A 24,107-nucleotide genomic window follows, 5' to 3' on the forward strand; every position below is an offset into this window, starting at 1 on the left:
ACCATTTTTTAAACTTGGCATAAAAAAAGTTGGTGGACAAAACCAAGCACTTCACAAATCACTCTAGAAACCCCTATGGGGACACACAGCAGAATCACCGTGGCTTGGAGGTGGCAGGGGATCTCCGAGGCTGCAGTGATGGTGACTGCAGGCGGCAGATGGTGCTGTGACAGGCGGACACCAGTGCAAGCGAGGGATCGAGCAGCAGCAAATTCCTGCACAGCTGCTCCATGTCGGCTGCGGGAGCAGCCCAGGCTGCGCTGGAAACTCTCCACTGGCTGGGAATTTTGCTCTGCCAGGTAAGGAAACAAAACTTGCAATTTCAGACCCACATCCAGCCTCATCTGCTTCTTTCAGAGGGTCTAGGAAAGCTAGCATCCCTGCGAGAGACAGGCAGACGTATTAAATCAAGAAGTGGAGCAGCAGAGCTGGAAGCTGCTGTAACTTTGATGGGGCAGGCCTGGATGGCCAAAAACCTCCTGTGTGACCCGGAGCCCCTGCAGCACCCACAGCAGGGGTTTAAATCCCAGTAAACCCAGCCTTTGGGAATGTCTGGGAGGCGAGGCACATGACAGCTTTGCAGTGGTCACTGGGGTCACAGTGCCACAGAGCAGATCGCACTGTGGGGAAGTCTACACCTTAGTCTTGTATGAGCTGGCAAAGGAAAGCAGTGAATTACCTACAGACCTTCTGAACCCAGCCCCACAGTGTTTCAGTGGTACCTGCCTGCTCCTTAATGCAACAGCAGCACATATTCATTTCTGCTGTTTTTCAGTGCCAGGTACCAATGTCCTGTCTCCACTGGGCACATCCACCCCACTGTGCCCCAGGAGCTACCCCACAGGGGGGAAAAAAAAGCCTGTAAAAGTAACTCCCACAATCAGGACAGGTTTGGTCCTGATGAACAGCTCTTAGGTATTCAGCATCAGCAGGACATGGTCCCTGTACGTCCCATGGGGACTAATTGCACTGAAGCCCTGAAGGGCTGGCTGTTGAGTCACCATTCACTGTTGGGTCCCAAGGGCTTACAGCCCAACCATGGCTGATGCAATGCTCCCATACTCTGGCCAGGTTAATCAAGCGGGTTTATTGGGTCTATGCAGGCTGACTCCACCTCCGGTAGAGGAGGCCAGTGGATACTTACAGAGAAGCACAAAATCTGCGTGAATTCAGAGCAAACCACACCTTGCTGTTGTCTCCCAGCAGCTGGTGTCTTACGGCTTCCATGATTCAGAGGCTGTATCCAGGCAACTGAGTGCACCAGAGACCAAGGACCTTTTCTGCTCTGAGTCTACCAATCCTTTCTGAATCCATGTACACGGATAGTAACCACTATGTCCTGTAGTAATCATTCTACTGACAAAGAGGTGATGATGACTGTCCTGTTTGTATTATGCCTGGCCCCAGCTTGGCTTCCTCAGCCAATCCAAGAACCACTGTGTGGCCAATGTAACTTCCTTGGAAACAAATAACTTTCTGACTTGCCAATCTCTTCTTCACCTCTGGACTGAATGTACCTGTTTTACACAAGAGAGAAGATGACCTGATCTTTAGGACTTAAACCAAGACTCATTGAAGTCAATGAAAAGACTGACAGTGATTTTGACAAGCCTACAAGCACATCATTGGAATGATTTTCTTCTGCATACTCAAAGGCCACCACGAACAAATTACTCATTTGCTTTGACACCTCTCTTTCATAATCTGGATGAAGATTAGGATTTCAAGAAGCAGGTATGAAAACCTGGCAGCAAGATGTGGACTCAACAGCCTTGGTCCTCCTGTTCTGTTTCTTTTGTGATGCTTTCCTCTGTCAGCTCAAAATTCACTTGGGGAACTTCATGGTTGGCAAGCTTGTCAAACATGTTCTCACAGATCTTACCATTCAATTCTTTCTGTGTCCTTTCCAACTGCAATGGACTTTTGGCTTCTAATATTTGTCACTGTCACTTGTGTAAAGGAAATGTTGATGCATTTTTCCTGTCTCCCTCAGCAGGCCACACAAGACTTTTCCTTTTTACCTTCCTATTCCTTCGTTGACTTCACTAATTACTTTCTTATTTCAAAACGCTCTTAGCTGGGTATTCCCAAAGTCAGCTTTTCCAAAGGACCTCTCCTCTGATCAGTGCTTTCCTTCTGATGTATCCTGAACTCCCCCTCAAAAACAGAAAGGCCTTTTTCATTCACTGTACTGTTTGCAAGCTTCGGCTGTGATCAACAGCCACTACGAATAAGGCTGAACGACTCAAAGGACCACAGATTGTGGGTCCGGTAGTTGAGTGCCATTTAGAGCAGCCAGAAAGACCCTCAGAGGGGTGCAGGATGGCAGCGGAGACCAGCTGGGCACAAGCTGGCCTTGGCCATACCCTGCTGCCTGCTCCAGGCCATGGCCAACAAGAGCAAGTGTTGTCAAGGGAAGGAGACAACTTTATACGGATGCTGGATGACTCCGTGGGTGTGTGGGAATGCAGCAGTCACATTTTAAATCTAAAGTGTGTTTTATTAGCTGAGCCAGTAAACAACAACACAATAAATCCATCAACAAACCACTGAAAAAGCAACCTAATCTGCCACTTCTCCACCTACAACTGAAGGAGCTTTTAAGTCTCCTGAAATTAAATAAAAAAGAAAATGCCATATCATTCCAATGAGATGAGCCTGGTTCAGCAACTTCAGCCAGCCAGAAGTCAGCATGTTCACAGATAACACGCAAATGGAGTCAGCTTCCCTGCTGAAGGGGGAAGCAATACAGGCATTCCCCCTCTCAGGTGTTCTCCCTTGCCTGAACCTCTTCGCTTTGCACCCCTGCATGTCAGGATGTGCTGGCTCCCTGAGATGTTCTCCCCACGACCAGAGTGCATACACTGATGCTCGCTCCTGCTTACCCCTCTGCCCCCCGCATCGGCCATCTTTCACCCCCCTCCTGCAGCCTCTCTTGCACACACTCATCTTTCAGAGCGCTAATTAGCAGAAGTATTTAAGTGAGTTATGGAATCAATCACTGCTCAGGAGAGTGCCCACATTCCCTTTCCGCTCCCCCCCCGCTGGCCTTCCCCACCACCTTGTGTTGCTGGCGAAGGACTCCTCAGCACCATATGCTTTGCCTAATGAAACGTCAAAATGTCAAACTAAGAGGAATGTATCTTGCTTCCCAGACAATTACCACTACCTCTGCAGCATTTGGGTAAAAAAGCCTGTTGCAGTAATTCTCATCTTTGCCCCTTATCCTGTGCAAGGGAGCTTATGGCCAGGTAGCCACAGAGGTTTGCTTAATTGCTCCAATGCCCTGTTCAGGTCCAGACATCTGAGCCCTGAAATGTCATTATAAAGCCTAAACAGCATGTGAAAAATAGCCAAGCTGCCAGCAATCACACAACCCAGCTGTTGTATCCTTTGGCTTCTGTCGCAGGCGCTAGCAATGACTTATGCAGAACTGTCTTGAAATCAAACCCCAAACTCCTCATGTTTTCTCTTCGCTTTGCAGGCACGATGGCACCAAAAGTGGAACATCCAGGAAAGAAACCACGTTTTTCTCTTTAAAGTCATGGGAAGTCCTTTGAACTGCTCAACACAATGGCAAGAAGCGTGAATCAGGCTAAACATACCTCTCTCAGGGCTGATGGTACAACAAACCACTTCAGCTTCGTTCTCATGGTTACCACGAGCTTAGCGAAGCCTTTGATGTGTCATTAGAGCCCCTGTCGTTACCTGCGTCGTGCTGCAGGATAAGCGAGAGTCTCAGTCCGATTTCTGGGACGCAAATGTAATAATCCTTTGGTGTATGTGTGGTACAAAAACATGACAGCACTGTGCACAGCAGAACTGACTTTGTTTATGCCAGGGATATTGCTTGAGTTTTGTCCTGATTTCTCCTCTAGGAGATTCATTAATAACCACAGTCAGGCCAAACAGTGTTTATGGTTTAGGCTGTGTGAGAATCTAGGTTAGGTTTAATTGGTGGGGTTTGAGCTTGAAAGCCAAATTGCTTCTAGGATCCTTGTGCTGGATCTGAAAGCACTGAATTCACTTTGCATCCTTCCCCAGCCCCTGGAGATTTCAAGCCATGATGGCAGAAATGCAGCGAGATAAAGTGATTTCTGAAGATTTCTCCCTCCTGGGACAGCTTCCTTAAAAAAGCCTGCCTGCACAAAACCAAGCCTGGAAAATAGATCATTTCTGCCTTTGGATCCATTCTGGAAGCTGTAACGCAGGGAAAAGCAGGCTGTGCAAATCTCATCTTGTCTGTTCATCTGCTTGTGTGTTTAGCAGTCTAGCTTTGGTCTGCTTGGGTCCGTTTATGCTGTTGTCTAGGATCAGCCCTGATGTGGGATGCAGCCAAATAGCTGCCAGTCCATACTACCCAGAGGAGCAGGTGCTGGGATGTCCCAGCTGCTGCTCTTGCAGAAAGGAGAATGATGGTTGCACCTCCATTATGTGGAAGGGTTCTGCAAGCTCCAGCCTACAGGTCTCACAAATTGCCCGGGGGTTAAAAAAAACAGGCAGTAAAGACAACCCAAAGCCTTTGCTGGGAGAGACACTGTGAAGCTCTGTGATTTCAAAAAGCAGCCTGGGAAGCTCACACCCCTGAGCATGCCACCAGGAGGTACAGGACTTGTTATCAGGGGTTCAACAGCCCCGGTAGGACTGCACGTGCCCTGGGTGCCTTTGTACTCAGCTTTCCCTCCTGTTCTGCCTGTGCCTCACCCAGGGGTTCACCAGTCTTCCTTCCCAAGTGCTCGTGCACTGCCACTAAGGACTTCATGTTGTCTTTAGCAATACAGGTTCTTGAGGCAAAGTCTTTGGGCATGCAGCTGAATGTGTCAGCCTGGCAGTTAAAGAAAACATCCTTTAAGTGCATAACTTGAGCATGTATTGTCTGGGAACCACTCTGACAATAACCACAAAGCCTCAACATGCCACTCTGACAGTTCCTGTGAAGAGCAGGAGAGCTCTTTAAAGCCTGGATTCACAAAGTTGAATCCCATTGGCACAGCATTAAGCTTTCACTATTTTCATATGATTCAAGGCCAGGAAGAACCAGAACATTATCTATGTGCCCCACACAATGCAAGCCAGAGAGTACATCCAGAGATTGCTGCAGCAGCTGAGTTTTTTCTGTACCTTACGTAAATCCACGCACAATTCCCAGTTTGTTGTACTCAGGGCTGACACCAGAGCTTTGAGGCCCTAGCTGGGCTTTTGTGAACTACTTGGAACTCGTAGGAGCTCCACAAACAAGACTGCAGAGGCAGGGCTACATAATAAAACTGTGTTCCCCATGCCCTCTAAGGCAGCTGGAGTAGCAGGGAAGAGGCAGAGGGATCAGTAATCCTGTCACTTCCTCAGCAGCCAGAAGGAGGGGAATAGAGAAATGCAATTTTGTGTAGTGGTCACAAAGGCCATCTTGTCACCCAGGTCCCAAGGCCTGAGTCAGTGATCAGATGTTTGCACCGTGACACTGCACCGATCCATGAAGAGGCTATGCCATGACTAAAGGAAACCTCTGGATGCTCAGCTACAGCTGGTGTGCGACTCCTTGAAGCTCAGGTCAGTGATAAAGAGGCTCTCTCCAGGAGCTATAAATATTGTCACACAGGTGTAATTTTGCTGGATGCATGTGTCAGAGTTGCTGTTCCACCAGAGCAACTTCATCTATAAATGTAAGCCTTGACTAAGAGAAGTTGGCTTTCACAGCAGGATAAATAGCAAGAGCCATGCCTCTAATTGCGCATCAGCAGAGCTGATCCCTCGAGGATATTGGCTGGTACAAGGTAAAGGAGTAGGATATGTGTCAGGAGTCAAACTGCATGGCAACGTACCAGTCCAGACTGAGCCTGCAAGGGATCACCTGGGCAGTCCTGCCAGTCCAGGGTAAATCTGGTGGAGGTCCAAACTCTCTCCCTAGTCAGCAGGACAGAGCGTGCCTCTTTGGGATTTGCACTTTGCTGGATGTCAGCTGTGTGGGGCTGAGATTGGCTTTGAGGTCCTGCTCCTTCCTTTAAGAAGGACACATGTGCATGCCCTTGGGCATGGGGGAGAACAGTGAATGTGCCACTTGGACATAAAACATGAGTCTCCTTCCAGCCCTTTCCTTTCAAAGCACTTAACAAGGGAGGGTAATACCATCATCATCATTTTACAGGGGAATTGAGGTGTGAGGGCCTACGAGTGGCAGAGCCAGCTAGGACTTGGTCACTGAGCCTCAGCCTGATGCACAGTCCTGGACCATGCAGTCTGTGCCCTTGCATCTTCCTTTCTGAGTCCCCACTCAAAAGACCCTGTGTGGCCCTGAGCAGGCATTTCCTTCACCAGCAGGGAGAAGGGCAATCATCAGATGCACCAGGACAGACATCGCATCCTGAATGTGTTGAACTGCAAACCAAGAGGAGCCCTGCTTTGCCCCTGACACACTGTCCTGTGTGGTGGGCAGTGCTTTCCAGATGGCCATCTGGCCAGCTCTAACCACATCTCCAACATCGGGTTGGTCCAATATTGCCTGGATCCCCACCAGGATAGCTTCACACACATCTGCACAGCAGCAATCCGTGCTGGGTAAGGAAAAGATCTCCGTGCACTATAGCTCCTGGTACTGTGCAATATAAGACATGACAAAAGGCCTGATATCCCACCCTCAACCTTTTGGTATCTCTGAGTGGGCTCTTCACCTCTTACAAAACCTTAGAGGTAACGTTTAAGGGAGGCAGGAGCAGACGCAAAGGGAGGTCCAGACTCTCATTCATCCCCTCCTTCCTTGGGAGACAGCTAAACTGAAAGATGTGTTGAATTTATTTAAAAAATCCCATGACTCCATTTTCTTCAAGAAGCTCATTCCCAAGGGCTTTGTGATGCTGCCATCCTGGCACCTGTCCAGCCCTAAATAGTAAATCCAATACTTTCTCAGTCGCACAAAACTTGCTGAAGCTAATGGCTGTTTGCTGAATAAAGAAGAAGTGAAATGATATAAAAGCCCTGAAATTGAGTCCTTTTTTTGCTGTCTTATGCCAGTAGCTCCAATAATACTTTACAGTCAGACACCGATACAAACGGGGTGAGTGTTAGTCATCCACATGTGGGTCACAGAGCCGGGAGCAGAACCGAGCCCTTAAGTCAAGTTGGGCTTCTCCCTTCATTTACCCCATCTGCCTCAGTAACGTGAGACCACTGATGTGTGGAGACCTAAACCCCCAGGGCACTTGCAGGATTAGCTCATATTTGAGAACTGCTGCACAAAAGCAGAGCATTGTTTATCAATGTAGGCTGTAAAACTTGCTGACACTATGTAGATTCACAGCCAGCTTAACTATGAAGAGATGAAATTCTGTCTGGTCCTCAAAAAACAGAGGTGAAAGTGCAGCATCTCAGCACACAGAATCCACTATGAAGCCTGTTAGGATTGGCCTGAAGATGGAGGCAGAGAAAATAATTTTTGAAAACAAAGATTTACACCTTTCTGAAACTAACTCAATAGCTTTCATGTGCATCTATGAGTAGCTTGTTGTTTCATTTATAAGCCCATTTACCTTGGAAGGCAAATTAGTACATCAACCCCAGGTGGCAAACATTATTTACATGGGTGAATAGCTTACAGGCGTACAGGAATATCTGAATAGTTCTGGAATGAATGTACAATTAACCCAAACACTTTTCTCTTCATGCTTTCCACCTGTTGCAGCTTATTGATAAATGTATGTACCAGGGCTGTTCTTGAGATATCCAGAGAAGATGACTGCCCAAGCATGGTTCCCCAACAGTGACTCGTGTTTTAGAAGGAAGGCCCCAGTTGCTGGAGCTCACAGTGCGGTTGCACAGGCTGTATCACTGCCTGGGATCTCATGCTGCAGGGCTTCCTCATGTTCGGGGCTCCCACTGAGAGCTCAGCTGGGGACAACATGGGCTGTGTTAAACTGAGAACTTCCAATGGCCTCTCCAAACCTGGCACCTCCAAAGCACTGTTTTTAATAAGCCGGTGATTTTTTTTCCTAATGATGTGCATTGATTACACAGATTTGGATTTTTGATTCTATGAAGTAGGAAAAAAACCCCCGTTGTTCTCACGAGCAAGCTTGGTCTCATTAGATGTTTCGAACTGCTCCGGTGTTTTAGATCGGTTCTCAAGCTGCTGGAGAATAACAAATTCTCCCATCCTAATGTTCCCCTACCAACACTGGAAACCTGACTTCATATCCCATCAGAGGTCAGGAACAAAAATAAATTGGGTGGCACACCAACTCCACATACTATAGATCCCAACACTTCTACCTCATCATATAAAAGAAAAAAATCAACATGAGTGATGAGAAAAAAGCTACCTGTAAAAATGTGCTTAAGTTGAGGATCAGTGATGCTACATAGGTAGGAAACAAGGATAGCAGGGAAGGCAGCAGGGTAAGACTCAACTCTGTGTGCTAACAGAGTAAGTCTTAAGACTCTGTGGGCTAACAGAGTCGGTGGAAGTCTGCACAAATCCCGCTGTAATGTACCCTGAGGTCCCACCCTTGCCTGCATGTGTATAGGGACCTGGAATACCCTGGCCCAGGAGGTACAAACTTACCTCATCGTGTACAGGAGGGTGCCATTGTCCACCAGGCGCAGCAGCTTGTTGGGTGTTGTCATGTTATGGGCAACAGATTTCTTCCCGTTGTGGAAGAAGGTATCAGGAGTCCAGATCTTACTGGCCAGCAGGTTGTTCAGAGGAAGTATTTTCATGGGACCATCAAACTTCAGCCTTTCATCTCTCCAGGACTGCCGGAAAAACACATCAATAGTGTATTCCTTTGTGGAGAAAGGAGAGAAAAGTAAGTCTTGTGTTACTCAGCTCTTCATTGCAAACAAGCCGCTTCAAGAAATGGTAAATATCTTTGGTCATTGAGCATACTGTGTTTTGGCACACCTTGGTTGACATGAAGCGTGATGCAACAAGAAGTAGGGATTAACAGCAGTGGAAAAATCTGTGGAGGACAGAAGGCATTTACCACATTTTGTATAATGACTTACATATGATGCCAAAATTTGCATTTCATTGTTTCTGACCACTGCAGACAAGCTGCAATACAGCCTACAGTGGCCAGTCCTGGGGTAGCCCTGCTGCACCACCACCTTTATCCAGATGTTTCAGGGGAGGGAACCCTTGTGTGCAGCTACACAGGAATTTAAAAAGACAAAATAAGTTCCTGGAGATGTTTCATGACATTGTCTTAATGTTATTTTTTTTCCCCAGGCCACCTCTAGAAAAGCACTGAATCAAGGACCTCACAAACTTGCATTACAAGGTCCTGTGACTTTCTTTTCTTTTTCTTCTTTTTCCTTTTTCCTATTTTTTCCTTTTTCTTCTTTTCTTTTTCTTTTTTTTTTTTCTTCTTTCAGCTAGTGTAGAAACCCATTTCCTAGGCCAAATTCCAGTTGGGGCAAATAGCAGTCATCTCTTTGAAACCCTGCAGCCAGGACCAGCTCCTCACTCGGTGCGTGCAGCCTCAGAAAACACTTGACCAAGCAGCAAAGGCGCTACAGCCCCACGGCCACCCCAAGGCAAAATTATACCAATCTGCCCAGTGCCTGGCATAAGGGACTGCTGTTCCCTGTGACCTGAGCCACCCTGTGTCCTCTGAGGGTCCATGTCACTTGAGGGAAAGTCTTCAGCCCGTCAGCATGAGCTGTACCACTGCTCACCTCTACAACGAACACCTTCTCTTGGTAATGAAGGATCTCATTAGCTCACAAGGCTTTCAGAGAGAGGCGGGGTTTCAGAAAATCTGTCTGTCCCAGCTGTTCTTCCCCTGCCGCTGCAGATTCACAGTCTTTATTTACGGGTTCCTGGAGGCTGCAGGACCAACTAAACTTATCATTGTGAGTGATTTCTTTCCTGCAGCTCTTCTCAGCAGCATTTAAAAGCTGCTGCACATCAGTTTCCTATAGGTCATAGAAATTCCTACAGGTTTTGCAGCAGATGGCAGCTGAATGAAAGCATCTCGGTAAAGAAATTCGTCCCTGCTCCGTGGCCACAGAGCCACTCCTGCTCAAATGTGAAGTTTCTGGAGCCTGGCTGGGGGAAGGAAAGAGAAGATCCTACGTTCACACAGGCTCTGCCCTGTACAAGATATTCTGCCCCTTCATGGTAGTGATCTTCAGTTTCTGGTTTTAAGCTCAGTAAAGGGATAAAACCAAAGGAATAAGCCTGTGTGCAGTCCCAGGAAGTAGGTTTGGGAAAAGTCCTTATCAGGAGAAGAGCAATCTCATTCAGAACACCCTGTTCCTATTAAAAAAATAAACAAAGAAGCACAACTTTTATAACAACTTCCCAGGCCCTGTTTTTCTTCTTTTATGCTAAGGAATAATTCCCGAAGAAAAGAGAAATCATGTTCAGATTCTTCCCCTCTTTTCTATACTTCTTTCCATGACAGCATCATTCCCAAGTCACCCCTTTCAAGGAGCACACTTAGTTCTATGTTATGCTCTTCACCACCTTATAGAAGTGACTGAAAACATCAAGACTGAGTCTGTCTCCAGAGTCCATCCACCAAAGCATAAAACTCCCTTGAACTTTTTTTTTTTTTTTTTTTTAAAATCTCCTGGGGACTGAGGCAAAGCTGCAAGAGCTCACTACCAAAGATTCAGGCATATGTCAGGTCCTATCAGGCTCTACTTTCCAAACTAAACTGAAAGAGAAATTAGAAGTCCCTTGGAGCATCTTGGGGAAAAGGTCTACACGTCCTCCTCCACGCTTTGTAACCAGCTGCTCTCCTCCGCTATCCACATCAGCTTTACCTGCCTCTCCTCCATCATCGTAATTACAGTCTCTGTCTGTATCAAGATACGCAGGAGCGGCTTTCCATTGCAATGAGTAATTGCTGTGGGAGGGACAGGAGAGAGATCACCAGGCAGATGTGAGCAGGGAAGGAGGGACTTCCCCACTCCCAAGATGAAAGGAACCTCTGCAGAACAGCAGGCTCTCCCCACGCTTTCCGAGGAGATGGGGTTTCTCTCTCTCATGTTTCTGAGTGCATTTAGCACCAGAATGGCACACTAAAACACTTCGCTATGCATTTGTAAAATGCACGGAACTAAAGCACGTGAAGGGGAAATAATTTATTATTCTTTAACTGTCTTCCTAATTTTAAATTAATTTTGTCAAATCACATTGCAGAGAATACCTTCCTCTTTCCAATACCTCATATTTCTTCTTCACAGTTCATTATACACGCTCCCTTAATCAAATATGCTCCACCTTGGAAGTAATTATCAGATACTCCCCAAGGGCTAAGATTGCTGAATATATTATGGGTCTCCACTGCAGTAGGAAAGCAAGTAATATATAGAGAGAACTCAGATGAGATTAATAATCTTGGCTATGCTGACATCAAGTTAACTTCTAACCCTGGAGGGAGCGGTCTTTCCAAAGCAACATGGGGTTGCGTGATGGGGCTAGCACCTCAATGAAACACAGAGATTTTATTCTCCCCCAACTCCTCCACTTGCTAGCACAGGACTGTCGGTGGGGCAGCTGAATAGATGTTCATGGCCATGTGAACACAGAAAATTAAAACCTCCCAGCTCTGGAGAGGCCATGAGAGCCGCAGGACATTGCTCCTGCCTGACCTAGCTGGTGAGAGCAATGCCTCCTCCCTCTCCCGAAGTGGGCTACCTCCAAGGCCAGGACTGCTCACTGCTGGCCTGGGCTATGCCAGCACCAGGTCACCTCTAGGACTGGATGCGCAGGAGGGTCTCAGTCCTGAATGCATGACTGTCCTCATGTGGCACCCTTGAAATGCTGAGCAACCATCAACAACCAACTCTCTGAGTGCCTGGGTGCATGTGGAATACAAGCTGCAAGAAACGCTGTTGAGAAAGCTCACTATTAATTATGCTCCACAGTCCTGTTTTAATTAGAAGACAAACTGTTGTGGGAATACAAGCCTAAATTCAGACCTCAGGCCTTTTCATTAATAACTTTCCCTGAACATGTCAAAGTATTGCAATTAGTTCACTCTTTTTCTTTTTTCTCTTTTGCCTCCCTCCTGGTTCAAGCACTAAAGACGATGGCGAACCATTCTCTTCTGGCACTGCCACCAAAACAGGCCAGATTCTGTCATCCTCCCCTTTCTTCCCAAGGAGCACCCTCCTTCCTCCATGCACAGTCAGGTGAAGAAAAGCTGGCTACAGTGAAGGTGTTTGCCAAGGCATGTAATAGGTGTAGCATGCTATGTACAGCTCTTGGTCCCATGGGCAGACCTCCCCATTTCATTAGGTTGCACCTGCAGAAAAGAAAAAGACCCTAAAGCCTGCAGCATGCTTGAGCAGTGCAAAGGCATCAACCCTCCAAGGTTGCATTTGCCACTATCAATTGGTTTCTAAAAGCCCAAACGCACCTGAGAAACAATCCTTGTCTACCACTCGCACTGAGCTCCCCATGGCCTTCAAGAAGATGATGAGGTATATTTGTGCCCAGGCAGGCAGCTGGGATGCTTGCTCGTGTTCTTGTCATTTCAGAAAATCCTGCTTTTGCCCAGGTTGTCTGGGAACGAGGGTGGGACACGTTCGCTGCAGCTACAGGAGAAGCTATCCCTCCCTATGAGGCGACCAGCCAGTGGCACCTACCATATCTGTGTCCGAGACAGGGCCGAAACTCGTCACGTAAATGTCTGTCTTGACTTCAGTTACGCTGTCTGGGACAAAAAAAAAAAGGGAAAAAAGCAATTAGAGAACTGAATTTGCTTGTACAGGGAAGGGTTTGGGTTTTGTTATGCGGTGTTTTTTCCTGCCAGGCGCTTCCCTGGTGAGCCCTCAGCAAGCCGGCATCGTGCTCTCTGCTGTGCCCTAAACAAGGGCCGATTTTATCACTCATAATTGGGCAAATTCATCTCTGATGTAGCTCTGCGGCTTTCCACACTTACACCGAGGATGAATATGTCCCACACAGCCAGACAATGCATATTTACAAAATGTAGGCAGCTACACGATACATAACGTGGTACAGATCCAGATTTTCAATACCGAGGTAAGCCCTGATGCTTTGAAACTCCATTTAATCTGAAATCCCTTTGTGTCTCCAAGCCTGATAAACAGCCTAGCAATGTTCCACCAGTTTTAGGAAACCCTGGGTTTCTTACAGCTTCAGGCTTATCTGTATGTAAAAAGAATCAATATTCTGATTGCCTTTTACTGCCATCGTGTTTGCTGTTCTCTTAAGTGCCTCGCTCCTGGCGAGTGGCTGCTCTTGCAAAGCTGCTGCTTGCCTGCATCACACGCTCCCCTGCATCCCAGGCTGCGCCGCCCTCGTGGATGCTGAACAGCGGCCTCACTGCTCCAGCAAAACAACAGAGCCCCAGTTCCTGCCCTGAGCACTAAAACCCAAGGGCAGTCTTAATCACTTGCCTTCAGGTAAAGATAAACTGAAGTGCTTTGCAGAACACAACCACCAGCAGGTATTATTCATGCCGAACAGTACATACAGCTCTTGTTCTTGACTTCATTATGATTTCGGTATGTTTCCTAAGTGAAATCTCTGCTGCTGGCCCATTTTGCATGGAAATCAAGGCACGACGATTTGCCAGATTCATGGTCCTATGCTCTGCCCACTGTGTTGTACTGAAAAAATGATGGATGAGGGGCCCTGAGTTTAGCACTACGCTACAGTAAATCCTCACCACTTTAGGGACAGATCATGCCATTGTGCTCCTTTTGTACGGCATTTACTGGCTCAGAGCTGCTTTCCCAATGAAAGAACCAATTTAGAGCCCCAAAGAAGAGTTCATGTTTTATGCGTAGTACCCCATTTTGGCCACTGCAGCAGCTTTGCAAGTAGCCTGGATGGCCCATTGCTCAATTCAGTTATGGAAATCCTTCTGTCCCCTGTCAGTTATTTTGCAGTACTACAAAGCTTAGTTTTGTATTTCAAAGTTTTGTATCCAAAAATAAGATAATGCATTCTGGCAGGGTTTTCTCCTTAATGGCTAAAATGTACGTATACATGTCTTTAGTTATTATGGCTGGAAAGCTTTTGACGCAGCCTGTGGCTGATATTATTGTGCTATATAAGTAACCCTTGATCTCATCTTGATGCAATAAAAAGAAGGTTAAAGAGAAATATGTATGTGGTACACTTTCTGAAACACCCAGAAGCCAACAAGACAGCATCCTGAACAAAATGAGTTACTTCTGTAAGACTTAAACACTCAGGGTATTTTCTCTGCCTCTTTCCAAACAAGTCCCCAAATGAGATACACAGCAGAGAACAATGTTTAGTGAAGAAGTTAGCTCTTTCTGCTAACATGTGGCGAGAGAAAGCTAATTATGTTTTAGAGAAAACACAAACTGTCTCGTCTCTCCCCTCCCCTTCTCCCTTCTTAGCATTCAGTTTGCCCAAGATAAATAATTTACAGCCATGGTTATGAGATCAGGATCCATAGCCACCCATGGCTAGTGAAGCCAGTCCTTGTGAGGCGCAGAATGAATTGTCCCCTGCACCTGAGGGGGCAGAGGGACAGGGGTCCGTAAAAGGACCCATGCTTTACAATGCGATCCTCGGGGTCCAAGCACAAGGGAAGGGATTCAGGAAGTGATGAGGAAGTAAAAAGGCAGAACTAGTTTTGAACACCTTTTGATATGATCCTGCTATCTTTACCTGAGCCTTTACGTCCTTATCATGCTGTAACCTGGGTGTCACAGAGCTCCAGAGACCCCTTCCTGCCCGTTCAATCTACTGGCAAATCCAATCAAAGATAATGGCATTAATAAGTGCCATTAATTTATTAATATTAATAATTTATTATTAATAATAATTAACTACAGCCCGGGTCTGAAGAGGATCCCCCACTTCCAGACTGCAGACGTACCCCCCCAGGCCAGGCCATGCGAACCTGCCAAACTCGGTGGGACCCCTTTGCACCTGCAAGGCAGCGCCTGGTGCAGGGACGAGCTGGGGGGGCTGGCTCGGTTGCTGGTTTATTGATGTGCCCTAGCACTCAGAAAAATGGGCTCCCTGCACCTTTCATGGCAAAAGCCAGACTGAACTTTCCGTGTTAATATGTGCTCCTAAGGGCAGGATTTGGCTGGGATCCGGAGGGATTTCTGAAATTAAATTATTACTACGCAAGCAGGGATTTCAGCAGAGCTGGGAAATCCAGATATAAGTAAAGCACCAGCAGAACAGAGAGAGCTCCAGACTGAGAGATTCGCTTCCTTCATGATCCTACAGGCCACGAGCATACACACTGCTTGCAGCCTGCCCGCACTCATCTGCTCTGTCATGGTGAGACCTTCTCCTCCAGAGAAATCAGGAGCTACTCAGCCAGCCTCCCCTGTCCTTACCCTCACACCTACCCACCCTGAGCCTGAACAAGAAGAAACTGCATCTACTTTTGCAGCAAGAGAAAGCTGAGAGAGGAGCATCTCCTGCCTCCGCTCAGAGACATGGCAAGGAAATCCTTATCTCCTTCTCAATCTGCAGACACGCTCACACTGCAGCTTGGCTGTCTTGCCCAGTTCTCACCAAAGATTTAATAATTAAGGACTGTACTGTAAAGTTAGACACTTTCCCTAGACCTGTTGCAGAACATTAAATGGCATTTTTCCTTTCCTAGCATCATCCTTCCCTGTGACTCCAAGTTTTTTTACATGCACAAGTAAGTTGAGCCTTCAAGCCTGCTGGGGTGGCAGGCGGATGCTGCGGATGCTGCCAGTCCTGTTTTATAGTTGGGGAAACAAAAAAGGAGACCTTGGCTCAGGTAGGAAGCTGGGGCAGAGCAAGGACCAGAGCCCAGCTCCTCCAGCTGCCCTAGGGAACGGCGCGGGCTGGTGCACTGGTGCGCAGCTGAGGGCTCAGCATTGCTCTTGGCACACTCCAGCCATGTTGCAGAACCTCACCATGCCCCAAGCTGCTGCCACCTGGGGACTGGAAAAGCAAAAAAAGACCCTGAAGCACTCATGAAACTAGAAGAGCAAGAGATTTTCAGGTTCAACGTTTGAACATGGGCCCCTGAGTGGCATGCCGTGTTCCCAAGCCATTTGTTTGAGGCTGATTCCCTTGACTGGGGGCTTTTCCCATTTATAGGCTCAGCTTATTCCCAAGCTTCAGCACAACTGTGTTTCTAAAGTCATCTGGAGCAAGTGTGTGAGCAGGAAGAAGGTGCTGCAGGTCGATCAGAGCTGCCCCTTTTCCCACACAGCACAAAGCCCTGTCCCTACCTGCCAGGCAATGCTGCCTAGCTCCTGCCTGCAAAATCCCCCACAGCTGGGCAGATCTGCAATGCAAATGTAAAACAAAAGCTGTACGATCCCTTCCCACAGTGTTACCATGGCACTCCCTACACCTGCCTGCTCTTTAAAAGCTACCCCTCTCCTCCAAGAATTTGCTATGCCAGATCTAGCTGCTTGTGCAGGCGATAAACACCCCTATTAGCTCTGTGTGGAGGGCCAGATCCTGCTGCCTTGAGCCCCATGCCAGCAGAGTTGGCTGCTTCCCCTGTGTGTGCAGAAGGTGTAAAGCAGCAGCGGCTGCTGCTGAGGTGCCTCAGGGTTTCCATTTCACCGGCCCTCCCCTGTCCCCCCCTCCAAGTCCCCATGTCCCATCTTCCTGGCCCTGGCTCAAGGCAGACATCCCCCGCTTCCCACAATCTCCCTTTTAAGTGCTCGTGACTCCCTGGGCCTGCGAGGAGATAGCTATTATTTACAAAATGACGGAGTGCTATTTTTACTTGCTTCTTGGAAGCACTAGGAGCAGTAGCAAAACTGGAATACAAATTATGCTGCCTTGCTGCCTCTCCCCTTGCTGGCTGTAGATTGTAGGGCTGCCTCTACAAGTGATTATGGGAGGTAGGGGGCACAGGGGGCTGAGGAGGCTCTTATTAAACATCCCGCTGCACTCATCAAGTGCTGTTTATTTAAGAATCTCAGCCGTAATATAATCGACTTGACTGGTTGTGTTTCAGCTCTTGAGGTCTGCGGATGTGCTGAACACAGTCACGTTTCCCAGGTGGGGGTTCCCAGAGGCTACGCCACAAGCTAGCAGAAATCATGTGCCTGTATTTGAGTGCTGAAGGCTCCCAAATGTTGTGCACTATTAAAACAAGGGCGAAGCCACTGTGGCTTTGTGCAGGGGATTCCTGGCTGCTGCACTGACGTCAGGGAGGCTACACAGCCTTACCTTGGAGATAAGCTGGATGAGCAAGGGCATGGGGACCTCCTCAAGGCTGTGCTCCTCATGACAGTGCTCCAGCTCTGCCCAGGGCTGTGCTGGGACCTAAGGGAGCTCAGAGGTGACAAGCCTGTCTGTACTGGTGTTTCTGTGCATGATGGCATGACCCAGAGGTACAAACCCTCAATCTGCTCCAGGCCAGCTCCTGGAAGTAGATGTTTCTGCACCGGGCTCCCTACGAACTGCTCTGGACTCCAGCCAGCCCAATATCCCGTCTCCAACCATGGTCACAACCTAAAAAGTGCAGTAACAAGCTGATAATGCCCCTTAACACCCTCTTAGACAGCAACCACATTTAGCTTCAGCTCAAGAGTTTCTCAGCTTGACGAGGTCCCCTTATTCAGTGATCCTCTTCCAAGGACCTGTCCAGTGTTCCCTCAAATACACAAAATCCTTTGGGAAGGACTCCCACCAGCCTGTGGTGAGGCCAGCGTCACCATGAAGAGAAAGGGGATGCTGCGTAGTTCTTTCCCATGTCACACAACCCAAAGCGAGCACACTGGACAGGATGGTGCTTTACAGTTAACCCAGCATCTCCGGGAAGGGAAACGCAAGAAGTTGGTTTGTACTGCCAACTTCCACCTCTTGCCTTCTCCCAAATCCCTGCCATGCTAATTAATAAACAGCAGAAGGTAATTTTTGCAGCTGCACACAGAAGCTTTTAGGGTGTTTCATTCTTCGTTTTCTCAGCCTCTCACTGGGGGGATTTAATTTTCCTTCCAATTTTAGCCTCTGGAACAAAAGAGGCTTCCATGCCCTTTGCTACAAGCCCCACGAGCCCATTGGAGCCAAGCCGCACCACAACCCAGGGCAGTGCTTGCCTTCGGAGGCAGCACACTGCAGCCCCCAGCCAGAAACTCCACCCTAGGGTCCCTCCTCTCACTCTGACAGCTTCAGTCCCATCGCACCATGGCTGCTGCCTTTGCCAGTTCCTACCTTGTTTTTTCAGATGGCCTTTTAACCTGTGGTGCTGCACAGGTTAAAATAGGAGTTTATTGGAAAACAGGAGCTGGGTTGTCTCCTTTCAGTAAGAAGAGAGGCACTGAAGAAGGAAGGGCACATCTCTGGATGGCATTGCACAGGGGGTACCCTCTCTGTGACTTTGCCCTTGGAACTGCCATGCCAGTACTGGGAGAGGACAGGGAGGCACAAGCAGAGGGGTAGGTGCCTGAGGGGAGAGGGTAACCTTGCCTCTCCCCACAACCTCCCTTGCAAGAGCTGCAGAAATGGAGACATCTTCTACATCACCAACCACACACAAGAAACCCCTGATGTAGCCTTCACTGCTGCTCTCCTGCTGTGGGGTCAGCAAGACTTTCCCACATAGATTAGAGATGCTTTTCTTGCATTTTTTGCTGGGCAGCTCAGGAATAGCAGCACAGAAGGAAACATTTCACTGAACATCACTGCAGTGCTGTTGATACCTCCTAGGCTTGTCCAGCCCAGCCAGGGGATAAAGCTGTCTCCAAGGATGTAGACTGATGGAGCTCCTGCCACCCAAACGCCACGAAGCAACATGAGCTATTGCTAATGTTAGGACCACAAACATCTCTACTGCACCTGGGATGCTTTCACACCAAGTATCCTGGGAGCAGAGGCTGTGCATGGGTCAGGAGGGGAAGGCTGGGGAACACAGATGGCAAAAAAACAGGAAGGTACCGGCATTTTCTCCAGCATCTGCGAAAGGGAGAGTAGAGCTGGAGCGTAGAGAGATCTGGGCAGCTCTCAAGCACCACCCCTTCTCTCTCCTCAATTGGTTTTGACTTGGGGATCTTAGACAACACATAGAGAGGTCACAGTCAACCTCTTCAAACTCCCAGTCCCAAAGTCAAAATACTTATTTTCAGATGTTGCTTGGCTGTTTTAGTGCCTCAGCATCCTTGAATACAAAATTACTTGTTCAGAAGCAAAAGCCAAGTCTCATATCACAGACATTCACCCAGGTTTGATGAGTTCAGCCTGGGCATCTTTCCCAAAAGTGGACAGTAGCGTGCACACGTTCTTCTTAGAAGAATAACCCAGAACATACATAGGGTGTCTCGGTCCTGTCACCAGCCTTCCTTACATAAGAATAAATTGTAACCGCCTCCATATATAGAATTATATAGAACTGAAACAGTTGAAATCAGTAAGAAGCAAAGGCTTTTGGTAGCACACCACACAGCCTACAGAAGGCAGTGCCAAACGGCAGCGATCATGGCCAAGAGTGTAACCAGCAGGGCTGGCAGCTGGCCCAACCCTTCACAGGCCAGACAGAGCTAACAGCAGTGTCAGATTTAATTCCCCGAACTACCTAAAACACCAACATGTTTCCAGGAAAACTCACTTGGACAGAAGCATCAAGACACCATTAGGCCCATTTTGTCTACGGGTGGAGGGTAATCCCAGGGGTAGGTCAGCCCAGCCAGACCTCTGATGGCATCTGCCTCTCTCTAGTGAACGTAGAGATGAGAATGACCAGGGTCCCATGGATGAAGGATGGCTTTAGCCTCATGCTCCCACCTGGGACAACATAGTTAAAGATGACGGGACGCTCATCCACTGCAAAGTGGGGTCAGCCAAGGACTGAGCACTGGGAAATTTGTACACTGCAGAATAAACCACGCAGCAAGGAAAGAAACAATATAAATGTCTGAAACAAATGTCTTATCTCAGCAAAAGCAGGGGTGAGTAAAAGCCTGCAGGGGATTGCCAACAAGACCTTTGGATCAGATCCGTATCTAGCTCTGGCTATGTGTCATGAACTATTTGTCTAATGCAGTTTTGCTCGGCTATTTGCTTGCTTACAGAAGTGGTCGCCCTGTCTCACTTGTAAAGCTGAAATAACTCAGCCTGTGTAACAGATCTGACCCCCTCAGTTACCCTCCCAGTGACTTCTGCAGAGTTATGATCAAAAAGGCATCACATTTATACAGGAAACAAGGCTATCTGCTGCTTTCCATGAAAACATCAAGCCTGTCCCTCCCATCCTGGGGTGCCAAGGCATCTTTTCACAGGGGTTGGCTTATCACCCACCGCTGCTGCTTGAATCCCCTGGGACTGCCAGCGTTTACTGTACAGCCAGTTCCCAAGGAGCTGCACTGTGAGCTGCGGTGATGAATCACTACCTTCTCTCTGGTGTGATGGCACATCGGTGTCTACAATTGCATGTCCTCCAGCCAGACTAGAGAGAAGTCATCAAATCTGTAAACACAGATACGCATGTGGTATCACTTCCAGCTGTGCTCTCTCTCCTTTCTCCCCCCAACTTGGATGTTTCAGCATAGGAGGAGCAAGAAGTTCAAAAGAATTTCAGGGGCTCCCTCAAGAGACAGCCAACAACGAAACCACTCACACATGATAAGAGACATCAGCATGGTCTACAATTACATGTGCTTGATTTTTCAGCCCAGACGAAGTGAGATGATGCCTGTCAAATCCCTCAGAGAGACAGCCTGCTGCCCTGGCTCTCTTTCTTAGCAGGGCCAGGGGAGAACTGATGCAATGAAGAGATTTATTCTCCGTCTCACACAGCATGCCACATATGCAGCTTTCTAACATGGCTGTATCCAGTGTCCTCTGCAGGAACAAGATGCAGGGCTATGAAGTGACCCAGTTACCACTTGAACATGGCTTGTCTAGGATTTATGGCACACTGTAATGCCTAGACAGATGTCTAATTCCTAGGTGATCCCTGGGGCACAAACCACCCAGGGCACAAACTCCTTGGGTTATGTAGGGAAGATCAGCTCAGTTCTTGGAAGAGAAATCCCTAAGCAGTCTCCAAACGTGCTATACATGGGCTCATGGCTCTGACCCAGGTCTGAGCTCTCTCCACGCCTACGTAACATGTTAGCTACGGAGTTTGGATCAAGGCATAACTACTGCTGAAAGCAGAGGCGTCAGGCACACCTTGTTCCTCCTTGCTTCTAAGTGAGCAGGGAGCCAGTGTCCCAGCACAGTGCTGAGAGGCACACAGGGCATCTGCTTGTCCCTTTTCGGTGAGAAACTGCACTCCCTCCCTAGCACTTCCATGTGAATAACAGCACAGGGTAGCCTAGTTTTCTGGTCTGAACTCCCTGTATAGAGCATGCTACGCTGTCCCTTTGTCTCAACATGTGAGGGATAAGGGGGCTGTAGGCATACCTGGCGTGGTAGGTAAGTCCACATGTTGCTGTAGAAGGTACTATAGGGATTTCATACCCTCCCATGCTGGAGAAAGGCATTTTCCCACATTTACCAAGAGTAGGGGATGCAGGTTAGAGCTCTATCCAGCAGAACAGCCTAAGAAAGATGCTGCTCTACCAGTAGCAGAGCAAACAAACCCTGCTTTCCTGCAGATCAGCTTTTCCTGCCTGTTTTTCTGATGCCTAACACCAGTTGATCCCATCCAGTAACCTCTCTCTACTTTGGTTTTTTTTCCACTCAGCTCCATAATTCCACAAATCTTGCAGGGACTTAAAATCTCTGAGATATCTACCTTTCTGTCAGGTTTTGTTCAGATCAGCCAAAGGCTCAAAAGCTTTTAGAAGACAAAAGGCAGAAAGAAAGATGTGATAAGCCTTACTCCATTAGGAGCCCAGGCAAAAAACTACTGCAAGACTCAACAGAACTAAGCATTTGGCTCATGTAATTTTATTTAGCTTTCCCTCATTGCCCTGTGCAGGCATGCACACAGGTATATTCTTATTACTGCATTAAGTGATGTAAAATGCACATCCAAAAGTTAGAATCAGGATGTGGTGCAAGTTATTGATAAACATAAAGTCCAGGCGGAATAGAAGAGAGAGTCAGATAGAAGAGAGAGTCAGAAGCAGCAACTGCTAGGGGATGTGCAGTCATGGAGGCTTTACACACACCCCTCATTCTCACGCATACAGACTACAAACAGAGAGTACAAATTAGTTGAGCTATTTTTGCTACAGACAGAAAAGACAGAATGAACAAAGCTACTGTAGTTACTATTTTAAGGACTTAGGACACCCTCAGATGCTAGGAAGACAGAGGAGGAATGTGTATGTATGAGCGTGCTTTTAGAAGTTCTACAGTGCTTTGAGACCCTGTGGTAATGGAAGAGAGATGCTACATAAACATGTTTGTTATACATTATAAATACAATGAGAAAACATGTGAATATGAGCATGCATCATTTAACATATTCAGTATTAAAGTCTGTCCTTGATGGCTAAGCCAGAGGCGCTCGGGGAAGGGAATCCCTGCCAGTCCCAGTGGACAGGGCAAGAGCATTCAGACAACGCCGTGTTGCTGGCTGCCACAGGCGGCTGTGGCTCTAATGAAACCAAAGCCAGGAGAATTTTGCTGACTAGAGTTCTGTAGGGTGCCTGCATGGCTGTACGCACTGGAGGGAGCAATGAGATGAGGGCAAAAATGCCAGACTGGTACTTCAGCATTAGGCAAACCTCTGCATGTTACCTGCAAAATGCCCATGTTTCGTTTTGGGCCTGCCTTCCTGACCTCATCTTCAGTTAACTTCCCTCTTTAGGGGTCAATGACGATGTTCTTGTTGACCACATCAAGAAATCTTGGTGAACAGCACCCTCAGGGAAAGACTGCAGCAGGCCCCATGCCCCAGTACTGTGGCTGAAGTTGCACATACACAGGAGAGATAAAGCACCAGAACAAATCAGCCACTGGGCTGCTGCCTTTGCTGTATCCCTTCACACATGTATAACTCAGCTGGGAGAGTTGGTCATTAGACCAGGCTTATCCAGAACCTGCATGGTCACGGTGCACCTCTGAAGCTTCTCCATCAGGGAGCTTGCAGACTGGCCCCAGCAGGTTATTGCTTACTCCCTTTCCTAAAAACACTGAACCTTTCTTAACTCATTCTCAGCAAGTCTTTAACAGAAGTCATCACCTCCCAACAGGCCACTGACATGCCTGAAGAGGATCTGCAAAAACTTCAGATCAGTGCCAGCAAAATCCTTAGCATTTGTAAAGCAATTACTGAGCTCTGTAATTCATCAGAGCTCAAGGCAGATCCCCAGGAAAAAGATAAGCACAAGGGTGCAATACAAAACTACTATTTCTAACCTGATAATCATTGATACATAGAAAACAACTGGAAAGATTGGAAAGCCAGAAAGCAAGCAGAGAAATGCAAGAAAAATCAAATGAGAGACACACTGCATTGCATTAATCTTAGGTCATTGCAGAGGGAGAAAGAATAAAGAAGATGTCTCAATCACAGAATCACAGAATCACAGAATCATATAGGTTGGAAAAGACCTTTAAGATCATCGAGTCCAACCATAAACCTAACACTGCCAAAAACCACCACTACACCATGTCTCTAAGCACCTCATCCAAACGTCCTTTAAATACCTCCAGGGATGGCGACTCAACCACTTCCCTGGGCAGTCTGTTCCAATGCTTGATAACCCTCTCGGTGAAGAAAAATTTCCTAATATCCAGTCTAAACCTCCCCTGGCGCAACTTGAGGCCATTTCCTCTTGTCCTATCACTTGTTACCTGGGAGAAGAGACCGACCCCCACCTCTCTACAACCTCCTTTCAGGTAGTTGTAGAGAGCGATGAGGTCTCCCCTCAGCCTCCTTTTCTCCAGGCTAAACAGTCCCAGCTCCCTCAGCCGCTCCTCATAAGACTTCTGCTCCAGACCCTTCACCAGCTTCGTTGCCCTTCTCTGGACACGCTCCAGTACCTCAATATCCCTCTTGTAGTGGGGGGCCCAAAACTGAACACAGTATTCGAGGTGCGGCCTCACCAGTGCCGAGTACAGGGGCACAATCACTTCCCTAGTCCTGCTGGCCACGCTATTTTTGATACAGGCCAGGATGCCATTGGCCTTCTTGGCCGCCTGGGCACACTGCTGGAGATCAAGTGTGTGGGGTTTGCAGGCTGAGCTCTGAGCTCCAACCCCACCATTGGTGCTAACCTGCACTATGGCACTGAGCATGCAA

At 47.8% G+C, this 24,107-nt stretch overlaps 1 protein-coding gene across 1 annotated transcript in view; it reads right to left on the reverse strand.

Moving 5' to 3' along the window:
• GABRA3 (gamma-aminobutyric acid type A receptor subunit alpha3) overlaps nt 1-24,107 on the reverse strand; it is a 71,137-nt gene that overhangs the window by 18,174 nt on the left and 28,856 nt on the right. Inside the window, exons 4-5 of the mRNA XM_075512898.1 lie at nt 12,592-12,659; nt 8,552-8,772 (exon numbers count right to left, since the gene is read on the reverse strand). Of these exons, the coding sequence (XP_075369013.1) occupies nt 8,552-8,772; nt 12,592-12,659 (289 nt within the window). The remainder of the gene's footprint in view (nt 1-8,551; nt 8,773-12,591; nt 12,660-24,107) is intronic.

The sequence above is a fragment of the Mycteria americana genome, chromosome 10 (assembly GCF_035582795.1).
Source record: "Mycteria americana isolate JAX WOST 10 ecotype Jacksonville Zoo and Gardens chromosome 10, USCA_MyAme_1.0, whole genome shotgun sequence".
Classification (NCBI taxonomy): domain Eukaryota; kingdom Metazoa; phylum Chordata; class Aves; order Ciconiiformes; family Ciconiidae; genus Mycteria; species Mycteria americana.